This window comes from Cetorhinus maximus, chromosome 20, assembly GCF_964194155.1.
Source record: "Cetorhinus maximus chromosome 20, sCetMax3.hap1.1, whole genome shotgun sequence".
Taxonomy (NCBI): domain Eukaryota; kingdom Metazoa; phylum Chordata; class Chondrichthyes; order Lamniformes; family Cetorhinidae; genus Cetorhinus; species Cetorhinus maximus.
Window position 1 is genome coordinate 56,381,476 of NC_135898.1, and position 27,469 is coordinate 56,408,944.

Sequence of the window (27,469 nt, forward strand, 5' to 3'; positions counted from 1 at the left end):
ACCACGCCCTGTCAAATGCAGCTTTGATGTCAAGGGCAGTCAGTCTTACTTCGTCTCAGGAGTTCAGCTCCTTTGTCCATGTTTGAACCAAGGCTGTAATGAGGTCAGGAGTTAAGTGGCCCTGGTGGAACCCAAACTGGGCGTCAGTGAGCAGGTTATTGTTAAGCAAATGCCGCTTGATAGCACTGTTAATGACGCCTTCCATTACTTTACTGATGATGGAGAGTAGACTGATGATGGAGAGTAGACTGATAGGGCGGTAATTGGTCGGATTGGATTTGTCCTGCATTTTGTGTACAGGACATACCTGGGCAATTTTCCACATAGTCATGTAGATACAGTGTTGTAGCTGTACTGGAACAGCTTGGCTAGGGGTGCGGCAAGTTATGGAGCACAAGTCTTCAGTACTATTGCCGGAATATTGTTAGGGCCCATAACCTTTGCAGCATCCAGTGCCTTCAGCCGTTTCTTGATATCACGTGGAGTGAATCGAATTGGCTGAAGACTGGCATCTGTGATGCTGGGGACCTCCGGAGGAGGCTGAGATGGATCACCCACTCGGCACTTCTGCCTGAAGGTTGTAGCAAATGCTTCAGCCTTATCTTTTGCACTGATGTGCTGGGTTCCTCCATCATTAGGGATGGGGATATTTGTGGAGTTTCCTCCTCCAGTCAGTTGTTTAATTGTCCACCACCATTCACGACTGGATGTGGCAGGACTGCAGAGCTTAGGTATGATCCGTTGGTTGTAGGATCACTTAGCCCTGTCTATCACTTGTTGCTTATGCTGTTTGGCACACAAGTAGTCCTGTGCTATAGCTTCATCAGGTTGACACCTTATTTTTAGGTATGCCTGGTGCTGCTCCTGGCATGCCCTCCTGCACTCTTCATTGAACCAGGGTTGATCCCCTGGCTTGATGGTAATGGTAGAGGGGGGGAATATGCCGGGCCATGAGGTTACAGATTGTGTTCGAGTACAATTCTGCTGCTGCTGATGGCCCACAGCGCCTCATGGATTCCAGTCCTGAGTTGCTAGATCTGTTCGAAATCTATCCCATTTAGCACAGTGGTAGTGCCACACAACAGAGGGGAGGTGATGGAATAGTGGTATTGTCACTGGACTAGTGATCCAGGGACCCAGGGTAATGGCTTGAATCCCGCCACGGCAGATGGTGGAATTTGAATTGAATAAAAATTTGGAATTAAAAGTCTAATGATGACCATGAAACCATTGTCGATTGTTGAAAAAACCCATCTGGTTCACTAATGTTCTTTAGGGAAGGAAATCTGTTGTCCTTACCTGGTCTGGCCTACACGTGAATCCAGACCCACAGCAATGTGGTTGACTCTTAAATGTCCTCGGAAATGGCCTAGCAAGCCTCTCAGTTGTAACAAACCACTACAAAATCACAAAAAATGAATGAAACCAGACGGACCATCCAGCATTGACCTAGGCACTGGAAATGACAAAAACAATCTCAGCCCTGTCGACCCTGCAAAGTCCTCCTTACTAACATCTGGGGGCTAGTGCCAAAATTGGGAGAGCTGTCTCACAGACTAGTCAAGCAACAGCCTGACATAGTCATCCTCACGGAATCATAATTCACAAATAATATCCCAGACACCACCATCACCTTCCCTGGTTATGTCCTGTCCCACCGGTAGGACAGACCCAGCAGAGGTGGCAGCACAGTGATATACAGTCAGGAGGGACTTGTCCTGGGAGTCCTCAACATTAACTCCGGACCCCATGACATCTCATGGCATCAGGTCAAACATGGGCAAGGAAACCTCCTGCTGATTACCATGTACCGCCCTCCCTCAGCTGATGAATCAGTACTCCTCCATGTTGAACACCACTTGGAGGAAGCACTGAGGGTGGCAGAGGTGCAGAATGTACTCTGGGTAGGGGACTTCAACATCCATCACCAGGAACTGCTCAGTAACACCACTATGGGCTGAGTCCTAAAGGACATAGCTGCTAGACTGGGTCTGCGGCAGGTGGTGAGGGAACCAACAAGAGGGAAAAACCTACTTGACCTCATCCTCACCAATCTGCCTGCCGCAGATGCATCTGTCCATGACAGTATTGGTAGGAGTCACATAATACAACTGGGGCTAATTTACAACTTCAGCAAAGGCAGAATGTTTGCAGTAGTGAACCTATTTTTCACCCCGGCTGATTTTCGTATCCACTGACTTTGGGCTGTTTCTATGAAAGGCTACTTCTTCAGATTAGCCTCATGTAGTGAAGATGGAAATCCAGCACATCCAACCTAACCACTTGTGATCATTTTGCAGGAAATCCCTCAACTATTATTATCACCTCGTCTGTGACAAATAACTGCAAATGGGTGTCTGAGAATTTTACATTTTGAAAATGACAGCCGTATATTAATGGACAAAGTTTGACCTTTTGTTTACATGATTGTCCAAATGGTCTTGTTCTCTTTCTCACCAACGTATGGTTGACTGAAAAATTCTTCCCCCTCTGTTCATTCGCCATCAGCATCTCCTCTAAGATGTGCAATGATACACTGGGAAGGACTGGATAGAGAGAGTAATGGTCAGGTCCAATTGCCTTGTAACACGCCCCTATTATTGGCGCTGGAAACTCAGAAAAATGCCAATATATTATTGATATAATGCAAAAAAAATCAATGGCTTGCAAATGGCACGTATTGACATAAGAGGGAAAAGGGACATCAAAGTGAGTATGTAGTTTGTAGATGTGTGGAAGAAACTCAGGATAGACAGTCATTCCTCTGAACATTAGCAATGGCACGATTTTAACAGGGAGGGATCAACAAGATAGAATTAATCATATTTCTTTTGGAATTAGCTCTGTTTGATTTAAATTCAAAAGTGGACTTTGTAAAGTAATATTGCAGGCCAGGTGTGACTGTTGATTGTCTAATCTGAGCTCTTGTACTTTGCTTACAGTGAACACCACTATCGCTAATGTGACATCTTCTTCAGAGAACACAACAGGTACTGAAAATGCCCTCTTTGAAAGTGCGCTGTTTGAAGCCCACGCCCCTCCCCCCACCCAACTTGGTGTACTGCCTCCAGGCCGAGGTCTCTTTCCAATGCTGGCAATGATCACTAGCCCGCACTCTCTCTCTCTCTCTCTCTCTCCTCTGAGCCTCCAAACTATCCATGCTTTCCGGTCTATATGGCCTCTGTTAGCTTCTTGTCTCCTCCACCAATAGCCTCACCTCTGGTTTTCCAGTGGTGAAATCACATGGTTTTGGATCTCTCTTGTGAGATAGCAAGAGAGGCATAATTTTACTCAGAAGTCATAACTCCCATGATCAATTTACAAGTGTTAGCATGCCTGCACCTGGGAGTTAGAATTCTCCCTATTGTAATACTATCTCCTATAGAATCTAAGTTGCACCATGGCAGACACTGATACATCCCTGATAAATACTGGCAGCACACATTCTCTCTGACTATTATCAATTTAGTTAACCACGTTATGTATTCACTTTGTCTGCTCTGTTCTTCCAGATAACTTCGTTGTGATATTAGTTGCTGTTTTGGTCATGGCTTTTGTTGCAGCTGCTTTTATTGCCTACCTAATGGCACAGAAATGTAAGTCACTAAATCAAGATCAGGATATATGGTGGAAAATAAGATATGAAGACATAACTATCCTGAAAGAAAACAAGGTACAGGATTGGCTGTGTACAATATATTTGCTGTTATCAAGAATTAAAAGAGACATAAAATGAAGTACAACTTTACACAAATGCAGTTTTTGTTTCCATATCAATGTACAGTGCCATGTTGATGTATCAATCAAAGAAGTTGGAAGCATTGGATCTAAAACTATCATCTCAAGCCATCAGAATTATGGTTTCAGAGATAAACTTGGAAACAGAGTAGTTTATTCCACAGTCGGCCTTTACCGGGTGAGTTTGCTTCAAGAATTCGTACATTGTTAAAATACGTCGTTAAGTGATGTTTTATTGAGTAAGGTCAGATCATTGCCAGGAGTAAGATTGTTAACAAAATTTAATTTAAATAATATTTAAAATGCTTTCAGAACACAACCTTGAAACATAGGCCAGTTCATTTCAGTGGGATTTTTTTATCTCCACAATGTAAGATTTCATATACACTGACTGACTTCATATCAAAAGAATGTACTTCAATATTCCAGAGGCTACCATATTCAACAGGGTGTTCCACCAACTCCCACAAAACTTCCAGAAAATGCTCCAGCCTCCAATATTTTCTTCATTGAGAAATCCAAACGAGAGGCAAAGGCACCTGGTGTAGGACACAGGCAGAAGAGGTAGCAAAGAGCAGGAGCGGACAAACAAATTAAGAATTTTGATTAGCTAAGGCCAAAAAAGCCTATGAACAAAGTAAAATGTTCTACAGTTTTGAGTCGGAGGCAGATTGAATAGAACATAGTTAAAACAGTGTTGATTTCAACAGCAGGATGCCAGGAGGAGGAAAACATTTCCTATAGTACATTTCGAGCTTTGGAAGTGTAAGAATGTTCAGAGGAGAAATAAACTTTACGGTATCGATAAACTAGATGTTTGCCTCATAAGAATCAGAGTAGGATGTAACTCTTGCATATGTTTAACGTCATAGATACTTACGGGGAAAATTATTGCTTAGCCTTAAGAAAAAGTAGCTGAGCTTCTTGGAGGAAGCTTTAGCAATGGAGAGATGTTAGAATTCCATTCAGTAAGAGGAGATAGAAGAAGAATAATGTTGTTAGAACCATATCTTCCAGGACAATGTCTACTTTTAAAACATGGAAGGATATTGCATTACCTGGACACTTGGAAGGTGACATGGCTTTTTTTTAAGGAAGGGTCATTTCAGCTTGGAGTGTGAACAAGCATGTCTTTTCACATGACCAGCATGGCACTTGAAGGGGGAGAGCTGTTTGCATATTGAACTGCAATCACTGTAATTGATGGGGAAAAAACTGGTTTAAAGGCAGAGGCTAGTGATTTACTGGAAATCACCTGACAGAGGAGCTTTAAGTTTTGAACTTGTTTTGAACTCAGTTGGGAATGAACTGAGAAAGTGAAGCTGCTCAGCTCACACTCTCCTTGCCTTGCCTGAAATAGAGTGGTTATCAGTATCCAGCTAGGAATCCTCATCTCAGTGGAACTTGTCTGTTTTTGGAAACCTGAGAGGCTGAGACAAGAAGAATTGATCCAGCTATATTCTCCTCCATGCCGAAGATATGATAGTGAGAACCTCCAGACATCTATACATGAGGCGGGCTCAAGGTTGACAGCACTGATACCCTGCAAACTTTATGCATTATTTTATGAAGTCTTTTTGTGTGTGTGCGTGCGTGTGTGTGTGTGTGTGTTTGCACGCTGGGAAATTTTACGAGGGATAGATAGTTACACTTCCACATTACATATTATGTGTTAATCAGTTCTTGCAACTTGTATTTAAAAAGTAAGTTTAATTTTATAATAAACCAATCATTCTGTGTTTATTGAAAGAAGCCTGGTTAAAACCTCTTTTAACCTGGGTCTAAAGTAGCAAAAGTAAATCATTAACCATTTTGGTGAGTGAATTAAGCTTTTAAGTTAATGGTACGACCTGTGGAGTAGTGGGGTCTGATAAACTGAGCTAGCACTCTCTAAGGGATTGAAAGCTGGTGGAAAGTCATGGCTTCCAAAGGGAAGAAACATACTGAACCAAATTCAGTGAGGCCTCTCTTGAGTTCCCACTGGACACAGTGGAGGCCCGTCATGAAGACTTCTACTCTGGGCTAGGAATCTCATCCATGGTGACAAATCCAGCATGAGAGGTGGTGACAGCAGTGGTGGGCACCAACGCCCTACAAAAGAGGATAGCCACCCAGTGCAGGAAGGCGATGAATGATCTCCTCTGTTCTGCTAGGGTAAGTTATCCTTCTCATCACTCTCAACTCACACACTCACAAACCCATCACACATCCACAGGGATCTCACCCACTGCCAGCTCAAAGGGCATCACCATTCACTCTCTCACACACACCTTCATCTCCTTTGCGGATTATGTCCTCATCCTGTCCATGGCACCACTCACCACCCACACATGCCAGGCATTTTTCTCATCTGGCCTGGCAGGTGCCCTGCTTACACTCTCTCCAACTGTCTTCATGTAGGACAAGCTGGTACACAACAAAAGGGAGAGGAATGGAATGCCTGAACTGAAGGTCCTGACTGACTTTGAAAATAGAGCCATCCACCCAGCCAGCGAGGATGTGGACCATTCCTGTGCTAATGGTGACATCGGTGCCACTCAATCAAATGATGATCCTGCGCTTCAGCATCCATCGGACAATCACACTGTGAGTGATGTCTCCTGTTCCACAGTCCACTGCAATGCACTAATTATCCCTCCTTTCTTTCGCAGGCACATCTGGGAAGCATCCGAGGGCATCCATGAGCCATATCCTTGACTCAAGCCCCAATGCCACATTGGAGGAGGAATCTGATGACACTCTATTTGAAGTCCCATCACAGCGCTCACCCACACCCGCACAGAAACTCACACCTTGGTGGGACCTAGCTTTAGAGTAGCCTCGGGGTCACAATCTGGTGAGCACATCATGCTGCCTGATCCACAGCAGGTGGAGGCAGGGACCTCCCAGGGTGTTGGCACTCGGAGGACTGCTGAAGGCCAGGAATCTGCTGAGTCCGAGTCTGATGACGAGCCTACGTTCTACCCCAGTTGCTGGAGCTGCAAAGACAAGCTCAGGAACATCAGGAAGGGAGGTCTGCTGCACTCCTCAGATTGCAAGGCACAATGGAGGAGCCTGTCCACCTTCAGTCCGAGGTGATATTGCCGGCATGCCATAGCATTGAGGTTAACACTGGTGGGCTGGCAGCCACCATGGAGACCTTGGTCCAGGACATTGGTCCTGCATTGCTGTATGAATTGCACTCCATCGCTGAGGCATTTGCTGGCATCTATCAGTGTTAAAGCGAGGGAGGGCAGGGCATCTCGCTCTCACTCCAGCTGCCCCTTCTCCTCAAGAACTCAGCCAGGGGCTCACGGACACCCACAGGGAGGAGGACCAGCAGCCCTACACCCCGGGGCCATCCATCCAGGAATGTCCGGCCAATTCAAATCCCCTCTTCCTGTGACCCCCGCAGATCTAGCTCCACAGGCCGAGGAGGATGTAGCTTGCCCACAGCAGAACACCCAAAGCAGGCTGGGGCCCTCCAGGTCTTGGCCCTCCAGAGGACGCCCGCCAAGGTCATCACAGACAGGGCATAGCAGTCAGCAGGCTGCCTCCACCTCTGCTGTGAATGTCCAGGGAGCACCAAGACATAGCGGCAGCGTTAGGAAGGTTAAGAAGATTGAGCTGCACAATGTGGGCACGGGTGTTAATCGCTTGTACAGAATGTTGACAATTGTAGATACACTCCCAATCATATCTCCTTGTCTATGGCTCCTTGTTATGAAGATCCAGGCCCTTGACTCAAGCCCTGAAGCCACATTGGAGAAGGAGGAAATTGATGCTACCCTAATTGAAGACCCGTCACAGCACTCACCCACACCGCCCACCAGTGCAGAGACACACACCTCGGTGGGACCTAGTTCTAGAGTAGCCTCGGGCTCACAATCTGGTGAGAACATCACACTGTCTGATCCACAGTAGGTGGAGGCAGGAACATCCAAGGGTGCCGGCACTTGGAGGATGTTCGTGGAAATCAGATGTGAAACCTTGGTTCTTGCACAAACAGAAGGCAAGTGTCGCAGTCCGGGGCCTCTCCCCTGTGCAGTGTGTAACCTTCTGACCATATTGATTGCCCATTTCAAAGTCATTCTCCAGATCAGTGATGCTTGTACCTCGATGTGGATTGCGTTTGCTGCAAGAATCTCATACCCAGCATTGCAAGGTTTTGTGATGTTCTCTGTGTGCTGTTAGCACCTTTGAGGCAGGCTTGCCTCCCCCATCTCATCAGCATTGCTGACAGGTGAAGGTATGGTGCTAAATGGAATAGGTGATGAAGCCTATCAAAGGATTAAGTTGGCTTAAGGTCCATGTGGCCGCTGTTTCTCAGCAGCATCTCCATGATATAAGCCTCTTCACAGAGCGCAAGTGCGCTGCCCTCAGCCAGACAGCTGTCAGACCTTCCTAGATGCAATATGATGATCTCAGGAGTGACTCAGGATCTGAGGAGGATGAGGATCTCATCCTCGCCTTCCAAGACCTCGTCACACTCATCTCCTTCAGCTTCCTCCTCATTGGAGGAGATGTGCAGCTATTCCATCTCTTCATTATCCAGGTCCTCCCCACTTTGCATCACCAGGCTGTGTAGCGAGCAGCAGGCCACGGTGTTGCGCGACTCTCTCTGCTCTGCCAGATCTGTCGAGACACCGGAATCTCATTTTCAGGATCCCAGCAGTGTGCTCCACCAAAGTACGGGTTGTGGCATGAACCTCATTATACCTTCTCTCAGCAGCAGTCGGAGGCTGCCACATGGGCATCATCAGCCAAGTCCTTTGGGGGTAGCCTTCTTCCCTAAGGAGCCAACCCTGCAGCATGTGTGGACCCTCAAAGATGTCAGGGATCTGAGACCTGCTGAGGATGTACAAGTCATAGATGCTTCCAGGGTATCTTGCACAAACATGCATGATCTGTTTGTTATGGTCGCAGACCAGGTGAACATTGAGAGAGTGGAAGCCTTTGCGGTTCACATACTGGACTGCTTGTTGCCAGGGAGATTTAATAGCCATGTGAGTGTAATCGATGGCACCCTGCACCTGTGGGAATCCGGAAATCTCAGCAAATCCCAGCACTCCTGCTTCCTGGCTCGCCTGATCTCTGCTGAAGTTGACAAACTTTTGTGCCTTGGCAAAAATGGCATCCATAACACCCTGGATGCAATTGTGGGTGGAGACTCACGAGATCCCACACAGGTCTCCAGTGGAGCCCTGAAAGGAGCCACTGCCGTAGAAATTGAGCGTGGCGGTTACTCTCACTGCCACTGGCAGTGGATGCCATCCAAGTCCCTGTGGCGCCAGGTCCTGCAAAAAGCGACATATGTGAGTGACTGTTCCCTTGGCACACACAGGCATCGGCGACACTGGTTACGAACATACGAACAAGGAGCAGGAGGAGGCCATTCGGCCCCTCGGGCCTGCTTTCTGCCATTTAATAAGATCATGGCTGATCTGATAGTAAGCTGAAATCTGCATCCCACCTACCACCGATAACCTATCACCCCCTTGCTTACCAAGAATCCATCCACCTCTGCCTTAAAAATATTCAGGCTCTGCTTCCACCATCATTTCAGGAAGAGAATTCCAAAGACTCATGACCATCTGAGTGAAAAAATTTCACCTTATCCCTTGTTTTAAATGGGCGATCCCTTATTTTTAAACAGTGACCCCTAGTTCTAGATTCTCCCACAAGAGGAAACATCCTCTTCACTTCCACCCTGTCAAGACCCCTCAGGATCTTATATGTTTCAGTCAAGTCACCTCTTACTCTTCTAATCTCCAGTGGATACAAACCTAGTCTGTCCAGCCTTTCCTCATAAAATAACCCACCCATTCCAGGGATTAGTCTGTTAAACCTTCTCTGAACTGTTTCCAATGCATTTACATCCTTCCTTAAATAAAGTGACAATTACTGTACTCTGTATTCCAAATGTGGTCTTACTAGTGCCCCCTCGCTCATCTGCAGACAGCAAATGCACCGTGTATAGACCCTGGGTCTAGCAATGCACCTATGAACGACGGCTCTCTGGGGAGTATCCTCTGCATGTGGAGGAGGTCCTGCTGCCCCTTGGTCTTGAGGGTTCTGCTCCTCCCTTTGGTGAGTCAGGCTCTTCCGTCGCATTCTTCTCCTTCTTCCAGCCTGCCTATAAGCAATGAGGCAGACAGTGAGATCACCAGGCTCCAATTTCCTGATGGTCTCCTCACTGCAGTATCAAAGAGAGTGACGCAAGGGTCAGCAATTGTTTCCTAAGGACCACTCTTGGTCAAGTCATTGCCTGCGGCTGTATCTCAAGGCCCCTTTATGCACACCGGAAAGTCCTGGCCACTAAATGGATGCCCAGAGCTTAATATACATGAGGGTTCACCAAAACCCCACCCACCTCCACCCCACACCACATGACCCAGTGGCGACAGCTTCAGCTGCATCCTGAGCTCTCTTCTCAGGCGCCGCCATTATCCTAACCTGCATTCCAAGGCTGCGCAGTTTTGTTGGACCATGAGGCTGAATGTACATAACAATAATGCTAGGGGTACGGAGCACTACCCCCATGCCCAGTTCTCCCAAGGGGATCCTTAGGCTTGCCCAGTGGCCCAATGGTTCTGCCGCTATATAACACTCCATTGATTTTGAAGTCCGTGCCCATGGTGTTAAAACTAGAAGAGTAATCGTTGGCACTCTCAGAAATAGGTGTTGCCTGAATGGGCATAATTGCTTCACTAGGCTGTGTAAGATTTTCTCGCTCCCATTTCTCCCTTGCAGACTAGGATTTTTTATAAAGGACAAAATTGCACAGACACAGGGTTCGGCTCAACCATAAACATGTTGTTTATTAAAAAAAAACCTCCTAACACCCCAATACAAAGACTCTAAACTAGTTTGAATGACACCGCACAATACCTAAATTGGTTAATCCGATTTAAATCCCTCCACGATTTAACCTCGGCTCCCACTCAAACACACAAAGTCACGATGACTTCTTAGAAAACCTAAAACAAAAACAGAATTACCTGGAAAAACTCAGCAGGTCTGGCAGCATCGGCGGAGAAGAAATCAGTTAACGTTTCGAGCCTTCATGGCCCTTCGGCAGAACTGTTCTGCCGAAGGGCCATGAAGGCTCGAAACGTTAACTGATTTCTTCTCCGCCGATGCTGCCAGACCTGCTGAGTTTTTCCAGGTAATTCTGTTTTTGTTTTGGATTTCCAGCATCCGCAGTAGCTTTTAGCTTTTTGTTTTTATCTTAGAAAACCTTACTGAAATCCACAGGAAAAGCCTCACATTTCTGTTCCAAACCTTCCTCAATTCAAACCCAACCTCAGCCCTCCACCCCCCAGCAACACCCCTCTCTCCCCCCCCGCCCCAAGGATTTGCCTGTTACATTAAGTAACTTTAAGACTTCAGCCCCAATATCCTGCGGATTTGGTTGAAAATTTACAATCCTCCCAGTCCGAGAGCCAGGTTGACTGTTCCTGACCGTCCTTCCTGACTGCAGTGCCAAACCCTTTGATCTTGTCCTTTTTATGTTGATTCTTATTGGAATATCACAAACACATTCCCTGAAGCCATCCTGCTGGATGGTCAGTGCTCAGCACCTTTCAATCCTTTTAGTCTGTTACATGCCCTGGTCCAGACAGACTCACTCAGTGCTGGTGTTATTTTGCATAACTAAAAACAATAGACTCCACCAAGGAGAGGTATCTCTGGCTCCAAAGCTGATATGCATGTAAAGGTTTCTCTTCTTCCTTGACTGCAGCGAATGCTGTTGTGTGATCGCTGTTGCCTGGGGCTTTTTGGTTGTAACAATGGCCTCAATTTCCTAACTGGGTTACATGATAGCAGTTATCTTGTGCCACTGTTAGGATAATGTCTCCATTTCTGGTCCTTTAATTGTGTCAGTTACTTTGCAATGTTGGAGTGTTTGAAATTAACTCCTTACAGTATAGCCTGCCTCTGTGTGTTGTGTGTTGAGGTTTGGTTTTTATTTACAGTGCTCGCGTCTACGGTTTTTGGGGTTTTTCATATTTCATAAAGTCCAGTTGGAGGGGATTCTGATCCCACACCTGACTCCAAGCATATCAATTGAGCTGATGCTAACTGGTCTCAGCTGCTGCACAGTCCGCATTTTTGAACTGTTTCTCCATTTGCATGGCCACTTTCTTCCCAGCCCCCCGTCACCCCCACCCCCACAGTCTTGCATTTGTGTGAAACCTCCCACACTCTTCACACTCACTGGAGCTCTTGCCCCGAGGTTTCCATCCTACAGGCTGTGCTGCCTTGCCCACACCTCGCACTGGAGCCCTTGCCCCGGCACCACATTAAAAACCAACGACGATGGAACTGCTGCGGAGACTTGCCTCTGACCTCACCAGAATCCGTGGAAACGCTTCCTTGCATCCCTACCGGGGATCCTCGTGAGCGCGGCGCTGATTTGTGTGAACTCTCCTCTGAGTTCCCCACAAAGCTCAGGTCGCCGGCTGTACAACTTTAAAAGCAGTTGTAAATCACGCTGTTCTCCATTAATGCCGACGTGGGATTTAAATATTGGGGGGTGCTTCCGGCATACGGCCACAATGATGAGATGCAGTTGCAAGCTGATGACATTCGGCAGAGAGAAACGCAGCCCGCCATTGATGGGGGGAGGGGCCAATCACTTCCTGGTTTTCCTTCGTGGGAAACGCTCCTAGGGCCTCCTTGCAATATTTTGCGATCTCGCAACTGTACACACCCATCGTGATTGGGCACGGAAAATCCCAGGCAATGTCAATAGTTGAAGAAGAACTGAGGTTGGACCATCATCTGTGAGAGATAATTGCTGGTTAGACATTGTGATATTAACAAAGGGATGCTTTTCAGACCAAACTCATTCTAAGCATTTATATTTAATTTATCCCATTAATTTACAATGGTTCCATGTGCCCCTTGTGATATTTATTGTTGTTGACATGTGAAAGGACATGCAAAAATTATGGCCTTGAAATTTTGCTTCCAGCTGAAATTTATCTCCACTATTTTAATCCATTTATTTTAAAGGTGGTAAAACAACTGCTTATACAGCAGAGGGAGTTTTTTTTATTCATTCATGGGATGTGGACATCACTGGCGAGGCCAGCATTTATTGCCCGTCCCTAATTGCCCTTGAGAAGGCGGTGGTCAGCTGCCTTCTTGAACCGATGCAGTCCATGTGATGTAGGTACACCCACAGTGTTATTAGGAAGGGAGCTCCAGTATTTTGAACCAAAAAGGCAAACATGTTAAACTTTCACATACTCATATCCCACAGCCTTATTTCAGCAGAAATGCCTTGAAGGAATAAAAAAAAAGATTTTCTCCTTTGTTATTTTACTATTTAAAAAATTAAACAGAGTAACTCTTCTATTTACACCTTTTTTATGTCTATCTTGGAGATGTAAATCATATTTTCTAGTTACATGATGAGATCTACCATGGTGTTGGTCATGATGAATGAAAATATATGCTAAAATATGACAGGAAGTTAAGTGTGACACCTACAGGATGTATACACTATATGCAAGACCTTTAATAGTGTCCTAGGCACCATCTTCAGCTGTTTCATCAATGACCTTCTGCCCAGCATAAGGTCAGAAGTGGGGATGTTCGCTGATGATTGCACAATATTCAATGCCATTTGGAACTCCTCAGATACTGAAGCAGTCCATGTCCATATGCAGCAAAACCTGGACAATATGCAGGCTTGGGCTGACAAGTGGCAAGTAACATTCACACCACAGAAGTGCCAGGCAATGACCATCTTCAACAAGAGAGAATTTAACCATCGCCCCTTGACGTTCAATGACATTACCATCACTGAAACCCCACTATCGACATCGTGGGGGTTACCATTGACCAGAAACTGAACTGGACTAGCTATATAAATACTGTGGCTACAAGAGCAGGTCAGGGGCTAGGAATCGTGCAACGAGTAACCCACCTCCTGACTCTCCAAAGCCTGTCCACCATCTACAAGGCACAAGCTAGGATTGTGATGGAATACTCCCCACTTGCCTGGATGAGTGCAGCTCCCACAACACTCAAGAAGCTTGACATCGTTCAGGACAAAGCAGCCTGCTTGATTGGCATCACATCCACAAACATTCAGTCCATCCACCGCCAATGCACAGTAGCAGCAGTGCGTACCATCTACAAGATGCACTACAGGAATTCACCAAGGATCCTTCAACAGCACCTTCCAAACCCATGACCGCTACCATCTAGAAGGAAATGGGCAACAAGTAGATGGGAACACCACCACATGGAAGTTCCCCTTCAAGCCACTCATCATCCTAACTTGGAAATATATTGCAGTTCCTTCACTGTTGCTAGATCAAAAGCCTGGAACTCCCTTCTTTACAGTACCGTGGGTGTACCTGCACCACATGGACTGCAATGATTCAAGAAGGCAGCTCACCACCACCTTTTCAAGGGCACCTAGGGATGGGCAATAAATGCTAGCCCAGCCAATGAGCCCCACATCCCATGAATGAACAAAAAAAAAACTCCACTTGCCTGGATGAGTGCAGCACTAACAACACTCAAGAAGCCTGACACCATCCAGGTCAAAGAACCAGATTGATTGGCGCCCCATCCATGACCTTCAACATTCATTCCCTCCACCACCAATTCACATTGACAGCAGGGTGTACCATCTACAAGATGCACTGAGCAACTCACCAAAGCTCCCTCTTCAGCACCTTCCAAACCTACAATATCTACCATCTAGAAGAACAAGGGCAGTAGATGCATGAGCACACCACCACCTGGAAGATCCCCTCCAAGCCACACACCATCCTGACTTGGAAATATATCACCATTCCTTCACTGTCGCTGGGTCAAAATCCTTGAACTCCCTTCCTAACAGTACCCACACCATACGGACTGCAGGAATTCAAGATGACGGCTCACCACCACCTTCTCAAGGGTAATTAGGGATGGGCAATAAATGTTTTCCTAGCTAGCAACACCCACATCTCATGAAAGAACAAATTTTTAGCAACACCGACCATCATGCAACCAACACACATATGGTGAGGCATGTACGTTGTACTTGAATGTATATTCTTCTTTCCCATTGCCTACAATGGCACCAGTAAAATAACAGGCAATTTACTCCGTTCTCAGAATACTAGCTGGGGATTATTTTCTCACACTTATTATATAGTTAACTTTCATTGGTTCAATGTATCCCATATGATTGATATTCCAGTGAGGTTAAACAGATCTGAGGTTATAATGGGCTATGGAAGACTGAAATTGAATATTGAATATGAAAGACAAATTATTTAAATTATTCTCACATCCTGTATGTCAACATATCTGCCAAATTACTAAAAGGACTAGCGACATAATCTGCAATGAAGCACTCTATCACTAATATGCCCAAAAATTTCATTGGATCGGATGGCTTTATCAGATCATGACAATTGAACGATTATATAGAGTCAAACGTCATTCCCATTGTGAAAGTACAATGTGCAGGAAAAGAAAGCACTTCGCTGTGAAAGACAGGCTGGAATCGGGTCAGTGCTGTTTGACAACCAAATAGTTTCTTGTTGACTCATGTTGCCCATGTTTGTTCAATTCTAACCATTTGATAGACTGCTTGGCATCTAAAATAGGCTGAAACAACTGGTTGAAAATGATTAATACTATTTAATAAACATACTTATATTGAATGTGAATATGTATGTGTGACTGTGTATTCCAAGGATATGTGGAGAGAAAATTAAAGTTTGTGTTGGTTGAGAAATAGCCCGAACAATTGCTTTCTTTTAGTAGATTAAATTTGTAGACTAAATACAAGAATTCATCCTTATTTCTTTTCAAAAAGTACATCAGCCAGGTCATTCAAAGATGATGGCTTGTCAGGCACATAACCTCAGTAGGGGGGGGTGATTGGTTGAGAATAGTTAACGCATCTCATTGGAGGAGGGGTGTGTGGGGGGTGAGATGAATTAGAGAATCCACTAACACAGTTAACCAGTAAGATGGCTAAATGGAGAAATGATCACAGGCTTACAGTAGCTCACGGTTAGAATGTGATGTCAGGACATGTGTGATTACTGGACAAGGGTCAAGAAGCAGTAGCATACTAGTTTTTGAAGCAGGAAAATGAATATTATTTCAATTATTGTAAATACTTGCAATGCTATCACAACTTCATTCATTTTCAAATTCCTCAGTGGCCAGAATTCTTCAAATGAAGGGGATTTAGCCTAAGGGAAGGATTTTTAGGTTGGCGTGCGGACGCGATTGGTGGACGCGGGAGCGGCCGGGGAATGGACTGCCGCCCACGATCGGCCCCCGACTGTGATTTCATGCTGGCTGTCCAAGTAACGGCCTCAGTTGGGGGGGGCGAGAGGTGGGGCGAGCTCTGAAGTCAGCGCAGGCGCGAGTGGGCACACACAGAAAGCTCCCTGAAGGCAGAGAGCTGCCTCAGGGAGCTGAAGACTTCTAAGGCATCAAACAAAGATTTTTAAATCCAGAAAAAAAATGTCCATGCCACACAAGCAGTCAGCGGGGCATAGACATTATAAAAATTCTGCACATAGATTTTTAACAAAATTTACTAATGTAAACTTCATCCTGCCCTCGGATGAGGTTCCCTGAAAAATGCAAAGGCCGCCTGGCCAATTCGCCTGCCCACCAGCCGTAATGTTGAACGGGCAGCGAAAAAACCCAGTTAATTGCGCTATTAATGGGCTTAATAGCCCACTTTATTGTCGGTGGGCATGCTTCCAAGTTTAACGCTTGCCCGCCAACCGAGATATCGCGCGAGTGCGCGATGACATCAGGACGCTCGCCTGACGTCATCACGCGCTATGTTACGCTTGAGCAGGTGGCGGGCGAAAAATTCTGGCCTAAGTGTTGGAGCAAAAGTATTGCAAAACCGCCCAGTGATACAGGTTGGGAATAGCATGCAGTTTCAAACCCACAATTGAACATTATTTGAGGGATAGTCACAGAATAATTGTCCAAAGTTTGCAGTTGTAATGACGGCAAAAACTGTTGGCGTTCGCCAGCATTAACCCTCTGAAACTGGCAGTAACTTCGAGCCCACACATGTGGAAATCTAGGCCGGGATTTTCTGGTCCCATCGCGGGCAGGACCCGCCACGGGCGAGGCGGCGCCCCAGCAGCAAATCCATTGACTTGTGGTGGGAGTGTAAGATCATGGCGGTGAATGGGTGTGGAAAATCCTGCACCTAGAAACTGCTGTCAGTGATTCTATAGCCAGAATCTTGCCTTGCAGCTGTGGAGGCTGGGAAAGTAGTGGAAAATCCCACTGAAACAGCTCTCGGAAGTGGTCCCGCCTCTGGGCGAGTTTGCCAGAGGTTGGTCTGCTATGGGAATCAGCAACCTTCTCTGTGGAGGTGGGCAAACATCCAAAGCAATTAAAGCCCCATCTAAGGGCCATTATCCTACACTGATGGAACTTTCAGGAGCCTGGCAGTGATTTGGAGGCTATAATCTTGATAGAATGTCTGAGGGCATCAGAACCTGCTCTCCATACCCTTTGACAGAGACGCAAGGCTGAAACAGCCATAGTCTTAGCCGAAAGCATTCTTGTGGAGGGGAACTGATGGCCTTAACAGCTCTGGGCCCTCTTTGCTATGGGGCCATTTGTGTCCTTTTGAGATCGCCTCCGTTTTGAGGTACCCTCACACTCATCTTCTGTCTCAGCGGCGCTCACCTCTCCCAGTGAGGCCTTCTACTGGTCAGTCCTGCAGGCCCTCTCATTAGGCTTTCCTCACCCTGTTAATTAGACAGTGAACATGGAGGTGGCCTGTTAATTGCGGAACTGCCATAAGATAGCAACACTCTACAGACATCAGGCACTACTGGGGTTGGGGCCTAGAAATGGTCCTGACCTTCAGTTATTTTCTAAGTTCAGCAGATTCCAGCCTTTGCTTCCCCACAGGTTTTTCTGTTGAATTCCCTGTGGCCTGCAATGAGAAATCACTGCCAAGAACCTGCCCTTTTATGTAGTTAGTCTTGCTGTAAAAACCCTTGAAAAAGTAGCACTTGGTTGGATGAGGTGCAATCGGATTTTTAATGGTGCACTAAGTTTGCTGAACAATCCCTCTGGCCGTGAAAAACTAATTTTATTTTTGTGAAATGTCAAATTTCTGCATTATGATAAAGGAAATTTCACATATTTCTAAGAGTTATTTTGAAGTTTATTTACGATGTTTCAGCTTCTACCTTACTCCAAAGTCTGTTTGTTTTCTCTAAAATATTAAATGATACTAAAAAGAGAAGAGATTCAGTGACTTTTATTTCCTCATTTGCTGTTAGTGAGAATACTTCAATGTGATTGGTTGCTTATTACATTTGGTGACATCAATGTCACTGGACTCGAGGAAATCCCCTTGAATTGGCGCCAGATTTAAACTGAGGTCTGGAAAAGGGAAATCCACAGCTCGGAGATGGCTAGGCTTTCGCGAGCAGCTTTCTTTGATGTCAGTACTGAGCGCTGACACTTCACTGCTGTCCAACAAAATGTGGTTCGTCAGGGGTAATTTTACCCCAAAATGGGCTCGAGTCAGGTGAAAAATCCTAACCCAAACCCGCCTCTAACCCACCCACCTCTGGCTTTAACAGAAGTAGGAAGGTGGGCAGACGACCAACCCACTCCAAGGAGGCTGGTTGGTACCTTAAATATGCTAATGGGTTGTGAACCTCATTGTTATTCAGCATTAACAGGGCTTTTGGAGCCTCAGAAAATCCAGCAGCTGCATCCAGGTGAGGATTTACTTAGCAGGCCAGGAGGTAAATGAGTTTATACCTATCTGTTAGATCCACTATGCCTGCGGAGGAACCTTTGTGATCAGGAACACCCTCCCATGATCATTCTCACCAGGTCTCCAATTGCCCTGCCCCAGTCTTCCAATTTCACCAGCCCCCCCCACCACAAGCTTCCAACCAACACCTGCCCCCCCACCCCAGTCTTGCCTACATGCTTCCAAATTCCCTTCCAGGTCTCCATTCTTTTCCCCAGACCTCTGATTTACACCTCCACATTTCCCCACCCTCATGTCTCCAATTCTCACCATCCTCAAAACCTACCCCACCCCACCACCTCCCCACTCCATGATTGGCAGTAATCCCCCTGCCCCCCCACCCCCCCCGCACCTCGCACCCCCCACAACACCATCCCCACCCAGGTTTTAAAACTTCACATTCCCAATTCTGATATTCCCTTGACTTTCTGCCCCATCCACTCCTGACAGGTCAGGTAGGTAACAATCCAGTGTATTATCTCAGCTCCATTGTGCATAACATGGGACACAGTGTCACCTACAGGCACAATGCCAATGGCATTTTATAATGCACTCAACAATTTTAACAATATAATTTACTAATAATTTTGTTCTCATGAATTCAGATACTGGTACTAGACATCATTACATTGATTTATTGTTAAGGAAATTTCCAAATAAAGAAGATCTTTGATCTCATACAAGTCATGATTATAGTGTGTTCTTGGTTCTGATACAGTGTACCTACTCTCCTTATTGCCTGAAATATTTGATCGATTCTAGGCACTTTAGTGACCAACCCCATGTCGAATCTATCACCCGTGAAAAATCCTCCAAACACACCACCTTGTACAAAAGTCCATAATAATCTATAGGAGTGAAGGGGCTACCTTGAAATTTCCCAGGAATGGATGCATTAGCATGTGGCATGAATGGAGGGGCATGTGGGAGAAGCAGTATTTGGACAAAGTGTGTGCAATTTTATATATTCTGCCTACATTTCTAGCCGATAGAGGTCATAAATATCTTTGCCCCCTCTTGTAATCTGGGAATATCCTAAAGGTAGTCTGTCAAGCTGCACAATACTGGTGAGGATAGTACTTACACTCTCAGTGGATTCTACAAACTTAAAGCCTCACACCAACAGAGATTCCCAGGATGTAGCAGAGCCCCTCTATTTTCCCGTGAAGACAACGCGATGCAGCCAGTTTAGTGTCACACTGCATCAACTGCCCTCCAGCATTGACTTAGCTTGCATGATCAGTGATACAAACACTGGTTCATAATTACAGTGAGATTTCATCAGAAAACCACCTAGTCAAATTGCTAATCCATGGAAAGGAAATTTGCTGAAAATAAACAAGACTTGATTACTGCTGTGGTACTCATTCATTTCTGCTATGACAGGGAAATTACGTGGCAGTTATGTATCTTGACGGATCAACATCTCCCGATGTGAGCAAGCAATCAATACTACAAGAACTGCAGATGGTATGACAAATATGGTTGCAGCTACAGTACCTCTCAGAATAGGTTTAAAAACTATTAGTTATATACACTTTAGGAATTGCTTTCTTATTTTTTTTCTACCTTTTCTCTCCTTTTCCAAGATGCTGACCCTCACTAGGCTCTAGTTCCTCAGGTCCCTGCAGCCCTAAGCCTAAGTGATTGTTCCATATGCATATGCTTAAGCAGTGAGTGCTGGCAGTCTATTCCTTCAAGCCTGGTCCTGTCCTCCCCTGATCACTAAGGACATGCACCATCCTGCAGGGATCCCTGGACAATGCTCAGGAGCAGTAACCCTGGCTTCTTTCCTCATCCACAGTTTACGAGTGCTGAGATTGCCAGTTGTGACTTAACTTCAGCCTCCCCTGGTTGAGCTCAGCTAACCCAGCATGTAAAGGCTTTGCTGACTGGAAACTGTAACACAACCCCTTTAGTAACGTCACAAATTAAATATTCTTCAGGAATCTTAAAAAATATATAGTTTTGTGCAAAGGACAGTCAAAAAGAAGCATTGCATATGATTAAGTATATAAGAAATAGCTGCAGGATTAGGTCACATAGATCCTTGAGCCTGCTCCACTGTTCAGTAAGATCTTCTTTGTCAAATCCACTGTTCCTGCCCTAATCCCATTTGTCTGAATCCCTTAATGTTCCAAGATTTTCTTTCTTTAAGACTGAGATTGATCCATTTTTATACACTGTATACTCAGCAATTTGGATGCAAGATTTTCACTGCTACATGTTTATTGATTCAGATATGATCATTTGAAGAAAAAATATACATTCAATTTTAAGATGTGTCTAACCGAATTATTAATGTTGGTTCCAGATGCGAGAACTGAGACATGAAAATCTAGTAACTTTCTTTGGTATATGTATAGACGCACCACAAAACTGTATCATTTCACAATACTGCAAAAAGGGAAGTTTAAAGGTAAGCTGATTGAAATAAAGTAATGTGGAATCACTGAGTATTCTCAAATGTGTGTCATACTTTATCAGCTTAATACCTGTTCACAGAGATTGAGATCATCTGTTCAGTTGCCTCTATTGCTTCCTCCCCTTTCCCTTGTCCACCAGGGCAAAGCTCCTACTTAGGTTTCCCCATGCCCTACCTCTGAACCCACATTTTTCTCCACTTTCTCTTTCCGTACCCTCTCCAAGCTCATCTTGTCTATAAGATCTGCTGACTGCCTGCTCTCTTAACCCTCTTCCCATGAGACTGCTGACCAACAAACTTCCCATTTTGGCTCCCATGTGAGTGGTTCCCTTTCCACATGAGCTGACCTCTCCCTTTCAAAACCACCATCATCAACCCCCTCAAAAGCCCCCCCCATTGACTCCTTTGTCCTTGCAAATTACTACCACATCTCCAATTTTGATACCTCTTGAAAATGTTTGAGTGTATTGTTGTGTTCATGCCCAGTATTCCTGCTCTGGTTCTGTCTCTTCAGTCATATTTACTGTCATAAACCACAGAACTGAAACGGTTCTCACCAAAGAAACAAATGACATTCACTAGGACTGTGACTGCAGTGCATTATTTATGCCTCCTTGTTGACCACGATCTCTCTGCAGCCAATGACACGGTTGACTGGACCATCACCCTCTGCCTCTGCCATGCCCACTCCTCATTGCCTTCCTTCCTGTCAAGCTCACTGGGATTTCCCTCACTTGATTTCATTCTTACCCACCTGATCATAACCAAAGTATCATCAGTAATACATTCTTATGTCACCCTGCGTGACATCTTCCGCAGACATAGGGTTAGCTTCCTCATATAGGCTGAGAGGCCCAGCTCTTCTCTTCACCAACTTTCTTGACTCCACCACTTCCTCTGTACTTCCCAACTGTTAATCTAATATTCATTATCTGTGCTGAAATTTCCTCTGGTTAAACATTATGAAGGCTGAAACACTGACTTCAGCTCCCACAACCAATTCCATTCCCCTCCCTGCCCATTGTCTCAGGTTAAATCCAGCTGGTCACAATCTTAGCATTCCATTCAGCCTTGACTAGTTATCCTCTGCATCACAAAGACTGTCATACTTCCACGGGGAGATAGTGATATTGTCACTAGACTAGTATTCCAGTGACCCAGGGTAATGCTCTGGAGACCTGGGTTTGAATCCCACCACCATGACATATGGTAAAATTTGAATTCAATGCAAAAAAAAATCTGGAATTAATAAAGTCTGATGATGACCATGAAACCATTGCTGATCGTTGTAAAAACCCACTTAATCTGGCCTACATGTGACTGCAGACCCACAGCAATGTAGTTGACTTGTAAATTCCCTCCTAATGAGGGCAATTAGGGATGGCCAATAATACACCCACATTCAATAAACAAATAATAATATTACCCAACTCTGGTCCTGCAGCAGCCCAGCTACTATGGAAGGCTCTCACCCAGGCACAACTATTCCATTTGTCATCCTCCATACACTGCACTTCATCCAAAACTCTGCTGTTGTATCCTACCAGTTCCTACTCACTTCTTACTCACTTACATCGTATCCTGGTATTCCAACAGCTCCAACTTATAATCCTCATGCTTGTGTTTAAATTCCTTCAGTGCCTCTCCACTCCTTATCTCTATAACTTCCTCCGGTCCTGTAACAACCTCAAACTCTCCTTTGTTCAGACTTTTGTGCCTTTTGTGCACCTGCTGTCCCTTTATCCCACTATTGGCAGTTGTTGTCTTAGCCATTTAGGCCCTACACTCTGGAAATACCCCCCTAAACCCCTCTGCCTCTCCAGCTACCTCTCACCCTTTAAGATCCTCCTTAAAACTCATCACTTTGTCATTTTAGTCTTCTTCTTCATATCTTTTTCTTTGCCTCATTGTCCATATTTGTCTAGTTTCAGCTAAAGTGAAGTACCTTGGGATGTTTTATTTTTGAAAAGGACACTCCTGGTTTTCTTTCTTGTGTGTCAGTTGGGTAGCACACTTGTCTCTGAATCACAAGGTTCTGGGTTCAAGTCCCACTTCAAGGCTTGAGCACAAAAATGAAGGCTGACACTCCAGTGCAGTGCTGAAGGAGCATGTTGCACTATTTGAGGTGCTGTCTTTCAGAAAACACATGCGAACATACGAATTAGGTGCAGGAGCAGGCCATTTGGCCCTTCGAGCCTTCTCCACCATTCAATAAGATCATGGCTGATCTGATTTTAACCTCAACTCCACATTCCCGCCTAACCCAATAAATTTTCAATACCCCATGGTGCTATTTCAAAGAAGAGCAGAGGGCTTCTCCCTGGTGACCTGGTCAATATTTAGCCCGGCATCAATCAACATAACAAAAATCAGGTTATCTGGTCATCATATTGCTGTTTGTGGGAAATCGTTGAGCACAAATTAGCTGCCTCGTTTCCTACGTTACAGTAATAACACTTCAAAAAGTGCTCCATTGTCATGAAACGAGCTAATTAAATGTAAGTCTTTCTTACTTTCCAGGCTGTTTGTGAGCGCTTGCCATTGGTTCCTTTGAGGAGCGCCGCACACTACCTGGCACAAATTTTGGTGGAGCAAGCACAGCGCTTACTCTGCCCATTAGTACCGCAAAATTGTATTTGGGGTCCTATGCATACCATTAAGTTCCCAATTTGCATATTATAAGCAACTTTCCTGTTATAGGTGGGCACTCTGGCCACCCACCTCAAGGCCCTTTCTAAGATGACAGCAACTAAGGCAGCTGAGTGAACACAACGCTAAGTGACTCAACATCATTTTCAGACCATTTCAGCCCTGTTTACACCAGATGGAGAGATTTAAAACCAGCTATAGTATGGCAGTACCTTTTCCTTTAAGCAAAGTTGCCCATTGAAAATGGTACTTGAAAATGTGTTTAATTAGGAACATTTAGGCGCCTTTCTGCCATGGGTCAATACTATGGAATGCATATCTTTTATTGCTGCTTTCTCATTCCACTGGAGGAAAATTGTATCGCAGGGGCCGGATGCCGGATGATCACCATCTGTAAGTCACAGCAAGTTGCATTTATTCAGCACCTGTAACATTATAAAACATCCAAAGTCACTTCACAGATGTGCATGCAACACTGAACTATGTGAAAATACTACAAACATCTTCCACGTTAGAGAAGTTAAAGGAGTGATTTTTTTTGAGTGGCATTAACATTGAAATATAAAATTAAGCAATGTAGTTTGTGGGACGTTGCGACTTTAAACAAAAACCTCAGGATTCAGGCAAAATCACACCATCCAGTTGTGTGTGATCAAGCATCTGGCAAGGACACTTGTCCATTCATAGCTGCAGCTAAACTTTCAACATTTGGCGTTATTTTCGTCCATTCACAAAGGTGAATGTAAAAGTCAGCACATGTTTATAAGGGAGAACAATCTGTCACTGAATATATTCAATATACAAGTATTCAATTTTCTTTCACCAGGATATCCTGAAAAACACAGATTTTAAACTTGATTGGACTTTCAAGCTCTCACTTGCTTATGATATAGTAAACGTAAGTACCTTGGAGCAAGATTAGATATTTTGAAGGTAACAAAGAACATATTAATTGTGATATCCAATATAACCATTTGTGATGGGAATGGGATTTAAAACACAATCTGATATTCTGATTAAAAGTCATGCAAGTTTGAAATACAATTTTTGGGTTCAATTGGCTAGATTTTACACTCCCCCTCCCCCCGCCGGGCATATATCCGGCAGAGAGGCACATAAAATACAAGAGGTGCATAGCCCACGAACTTTCCCCCCACCCCTGAGCTGTCCCCCATAATATTCTGGGTGAGTAATTAATTAATAATTAAAGGTCAATTGTGCTTGTTACCAAGCCAATTGACTGGGATATTACATTGCCCATACCATGACATGGTTGGTGTGGGCAGGCGGGCAGGAGTAGACAGTCCATTTTTGAGGCCAAGTTGGAAAATGGTGGGAAGGAAGGGGGCACATCATTCGAGGGGTTTCCTGTGAGCATTGAGGGCACTCCTTCAAGATTTTACACCCCCTCCCTTCATTCCTGGCTGACTTGCTAACCAATCAGCACCTCTTTTCTCATGCAATATAATTGCTGTTCCCTTTGAAATTTGGCATTCTTGTGTCTGTCCTGATAAGTAAAGATGAAAAGCTTTGATAGCATGTCTCTTTTTTCAGCAGTGTTTATGTTTTTTTTCTGATTTCCAGCATTCAGCTTTTTTTTCTTTTTATCTACTACAATGGCCCACTCATGAAAATGCACCCTGACTCCGCACCCATCCTCTGTAATTTATCTGAATCTTGTAATATGATATTTCATTTTTAATGCTCCACAGGTCACTGCTGCTCAAGAGCCAAGTATCAGAATGCAATTGAAATCATACTGAGTGATAAAAAGATTACACATAACAAGAAGGAAATGTATACACATTCTGACACCTAGCCTATGCCAGATTTAATAAATCTTAAATGATTTTCTTCTGTACAGTGCTTTATGGAGGTTGCAGCAGTGTTAATGAAAGTTAAAGACAATTTGCTGGTGCTCAGCCACCATGTTAATTCAATTTCGACATCGTCCTTGGATTATTCGCATTTATCAAGCATAGATAGAATATAAAAACAAAGGGATCATGCTGGAACTTTATAAATCCCCACCACCTTCTCAAGGGCGATTAAGGATAAGCAACAAATGCTGGCCTTGCCAATGACACCCACATCCCATGAAATAATAAAAACAAATCACTGATTAGGCCTCAGCTGGAGTATTGTGGCTAATTCTGGCAATCACCCATCAGGAAAGAAGTGAAAGCCTTATAAAGGTAGCAGAGGAAGTTTCCAGGATGTTACCAGGAATGAGGGACTTCAGTTATGATGAAGGTTTAGAAAAGTTCAGATATTTCTGCCTGTAACCGTGATGATTAAGAGGCGACCTAATAGAGGTTTTCAAAATGGTGAGAGGTTTTGATAGGGTAGCGAGAGAACAACTATTCCCTCTGATGAGTGGGTCAATAACGAGAGATCATTGATTCATAATCACAGGCAAAAGATTGAATGTGGAGATGAGGGATTTTTTTTCTTATGAGGAACTGGAACTTCGCAAGGAAGCGAAAGCTGAATCCATAAATAATTTTAGGATGGAGCTGGACATGCACTTGAGAATGAGGAACTCACAGGGTTACAAATGAAAAGCATGAATGTGGGGCTAGGCATGGCTGTTACTTTTATAGCAAGCATAGGCATGATAGGCTGAATGGCCTCCTTCTGTGCTGTAAATTTCTCTGCTTTCTAACCAGTATTTTATTAATTTTGGCTACAACTTTGGATCTTGCCTCAGATTTTCTCAGGTTCAGTGTTGCTGGTCACAATTAAATGAAACCGTTGTTATTAAATATCTCAGAGTAAAGGCAGGAGATAAGATAATGCCAAAGCTAATGATTTTTAAAATTTTGATCTAGGGAATGATATTTTTACACGACAGTCCACTGAAGTCTCATGGTAATTTAAAACCTAAAACGTGTCTGGTAGACAGTCGGATGCAAATAAAGATATCAGGATTTGGCCTGTGGGAGCTGCGATATGGATCCAAAAGGGAAGTGATCACTGCAGAAGAGATGCACTATGAAGGTATAGTCAATCACTGTTAAACAGCGGTTAAGAGAAAGCTTGCATTCAGGAATTTGCTATCTATTTTCCACACATATTCAATTTATCTTCTTACAGAGCTGTACTGGACTGCTCCAGAACTGTTGCGACTCAATGAATACCCGTTGAATGGAACACAGAAAGCAGATGTATACAGTTTTGCCGTTATTATAAGAGAGCTGCTGTATCATGGGGATAAGGGGCCCTTCCATGATCTTCAGATCAACTCAGAAGGTAAAACATTGATTTGTATCAATTGTTATGGTTTATCTTCCTTCCTTCTCCTCATACTCTTTCTCCTCCACCTCTTTCTACTCCTCCTCTTCCTCTTCCTCAGCTTGCCACTGTATAGCTGGTAGCAATGGTAAGGTTTCGCACTATATATCCTGATCAAAGTAAATTTTGAGCTGTAATGCAACCAAAATGATGCTATTGCAGTCAATGATACCCTGCACGCTTAGGAAACCTGCAATCCTTGTGGAGACACATGCTTGCGTCAGTTGCATCTCTCTGGCAAGAGACAATGGAACGTATGGAGCTCTATTTTGTAATACAGATCTTGATACCCACTCTGCTAAGTACTGCAGGGCTCTCCAGAGTGCTCTAAACAATAGAAATGTTGTTTAAGCACTCTAATGGTCTGCCCAATTGTATTTCATGTGGCGGCATGGCTTTCGTTATATACTTGCTACCCATGAAGATGGCACACCAGAGTCAAGAACCATGATGTCAAAGGATTGCAGAGTAGGCACCTTCCGTCTTGTCGTGGTGGTTCAATTGCAGATGGTACAGAGGACTGGCAGTGAATGGAGGCATCATGACTGCTGACAGGATAAGGGGCATTGACTTGTATGATACATAGGATTTAGGAG

The 27,469-nt window shown here is 44.6% G+C and overlaps 1 protein-coding gene and 2 long non-coding RNA genes across 3 annotated transcripts in view; 2 read left to right on the forward strand and 1 right to left on the reverse strand.

Moving 5' to 3' along the window:
- LOC144694402 (uncharacterized) overlaps window positions 1–27,469 on the forward strand; it is a 1,120,079-nt gene that overhangs the window by 44,739 nt on the left and 1,047,871 nt on the right. The gene's annotated exons all lie outside the window — the stretch shown is intronic.
- Window positions 1–27,469, forward strand: part of gucy2g (guanylate cyclase 2g) — a 120,790-nt gene that overhangs the window by 32,606 nt on the left and 60,715 nt on the right. The window contains exons 8-15 of the mRNA XM_078565301.1: window positions 2,943–2,990; window positions 3,513–3,673; window positions 3,785–3,916; window positions 19,892–19,975; window positions 20,820–20,924; window positions 24,406–24,477; window positions 26,411–26,579; window positions 26,676–26,831. Coding sequence (XP_078421427.1) covers window positions 2,943–2,990; window positions 3,513–3,673; window positions 3,785–3,916; window positions 19,892–19,975; window positions 20,820–20,924; window positions 24,406–24,477; window positions 26,411–26,579; window positions 26,676–26,831 — 927 coding nt within the window. The remainder of the gene's footprint in view (window positions 1–2,942; window positions 2,991–3,512; window positions 3,674–3,784; window positions 3,917–19,891; window positions 19,976–20,819; window positions 20,925–24,405; window positions 24,478–26,410; window positions 26,580–26,675; window positions 26,832–27,469) is intronic.
- LOC144694674 (uncharacterized) lies at window positions 10,513–11,021 on the reverse strand. The gene is made up of 2 exons (XR_013579805.1): window positions 10,958–11,021; window positions 10,513–10,697 (listed from the first exon to the last, which is right to left on the reverse strand). It is a non-coding gene; the product is annotated as an uncharacterized LOC144694674 (long non-coding RNA).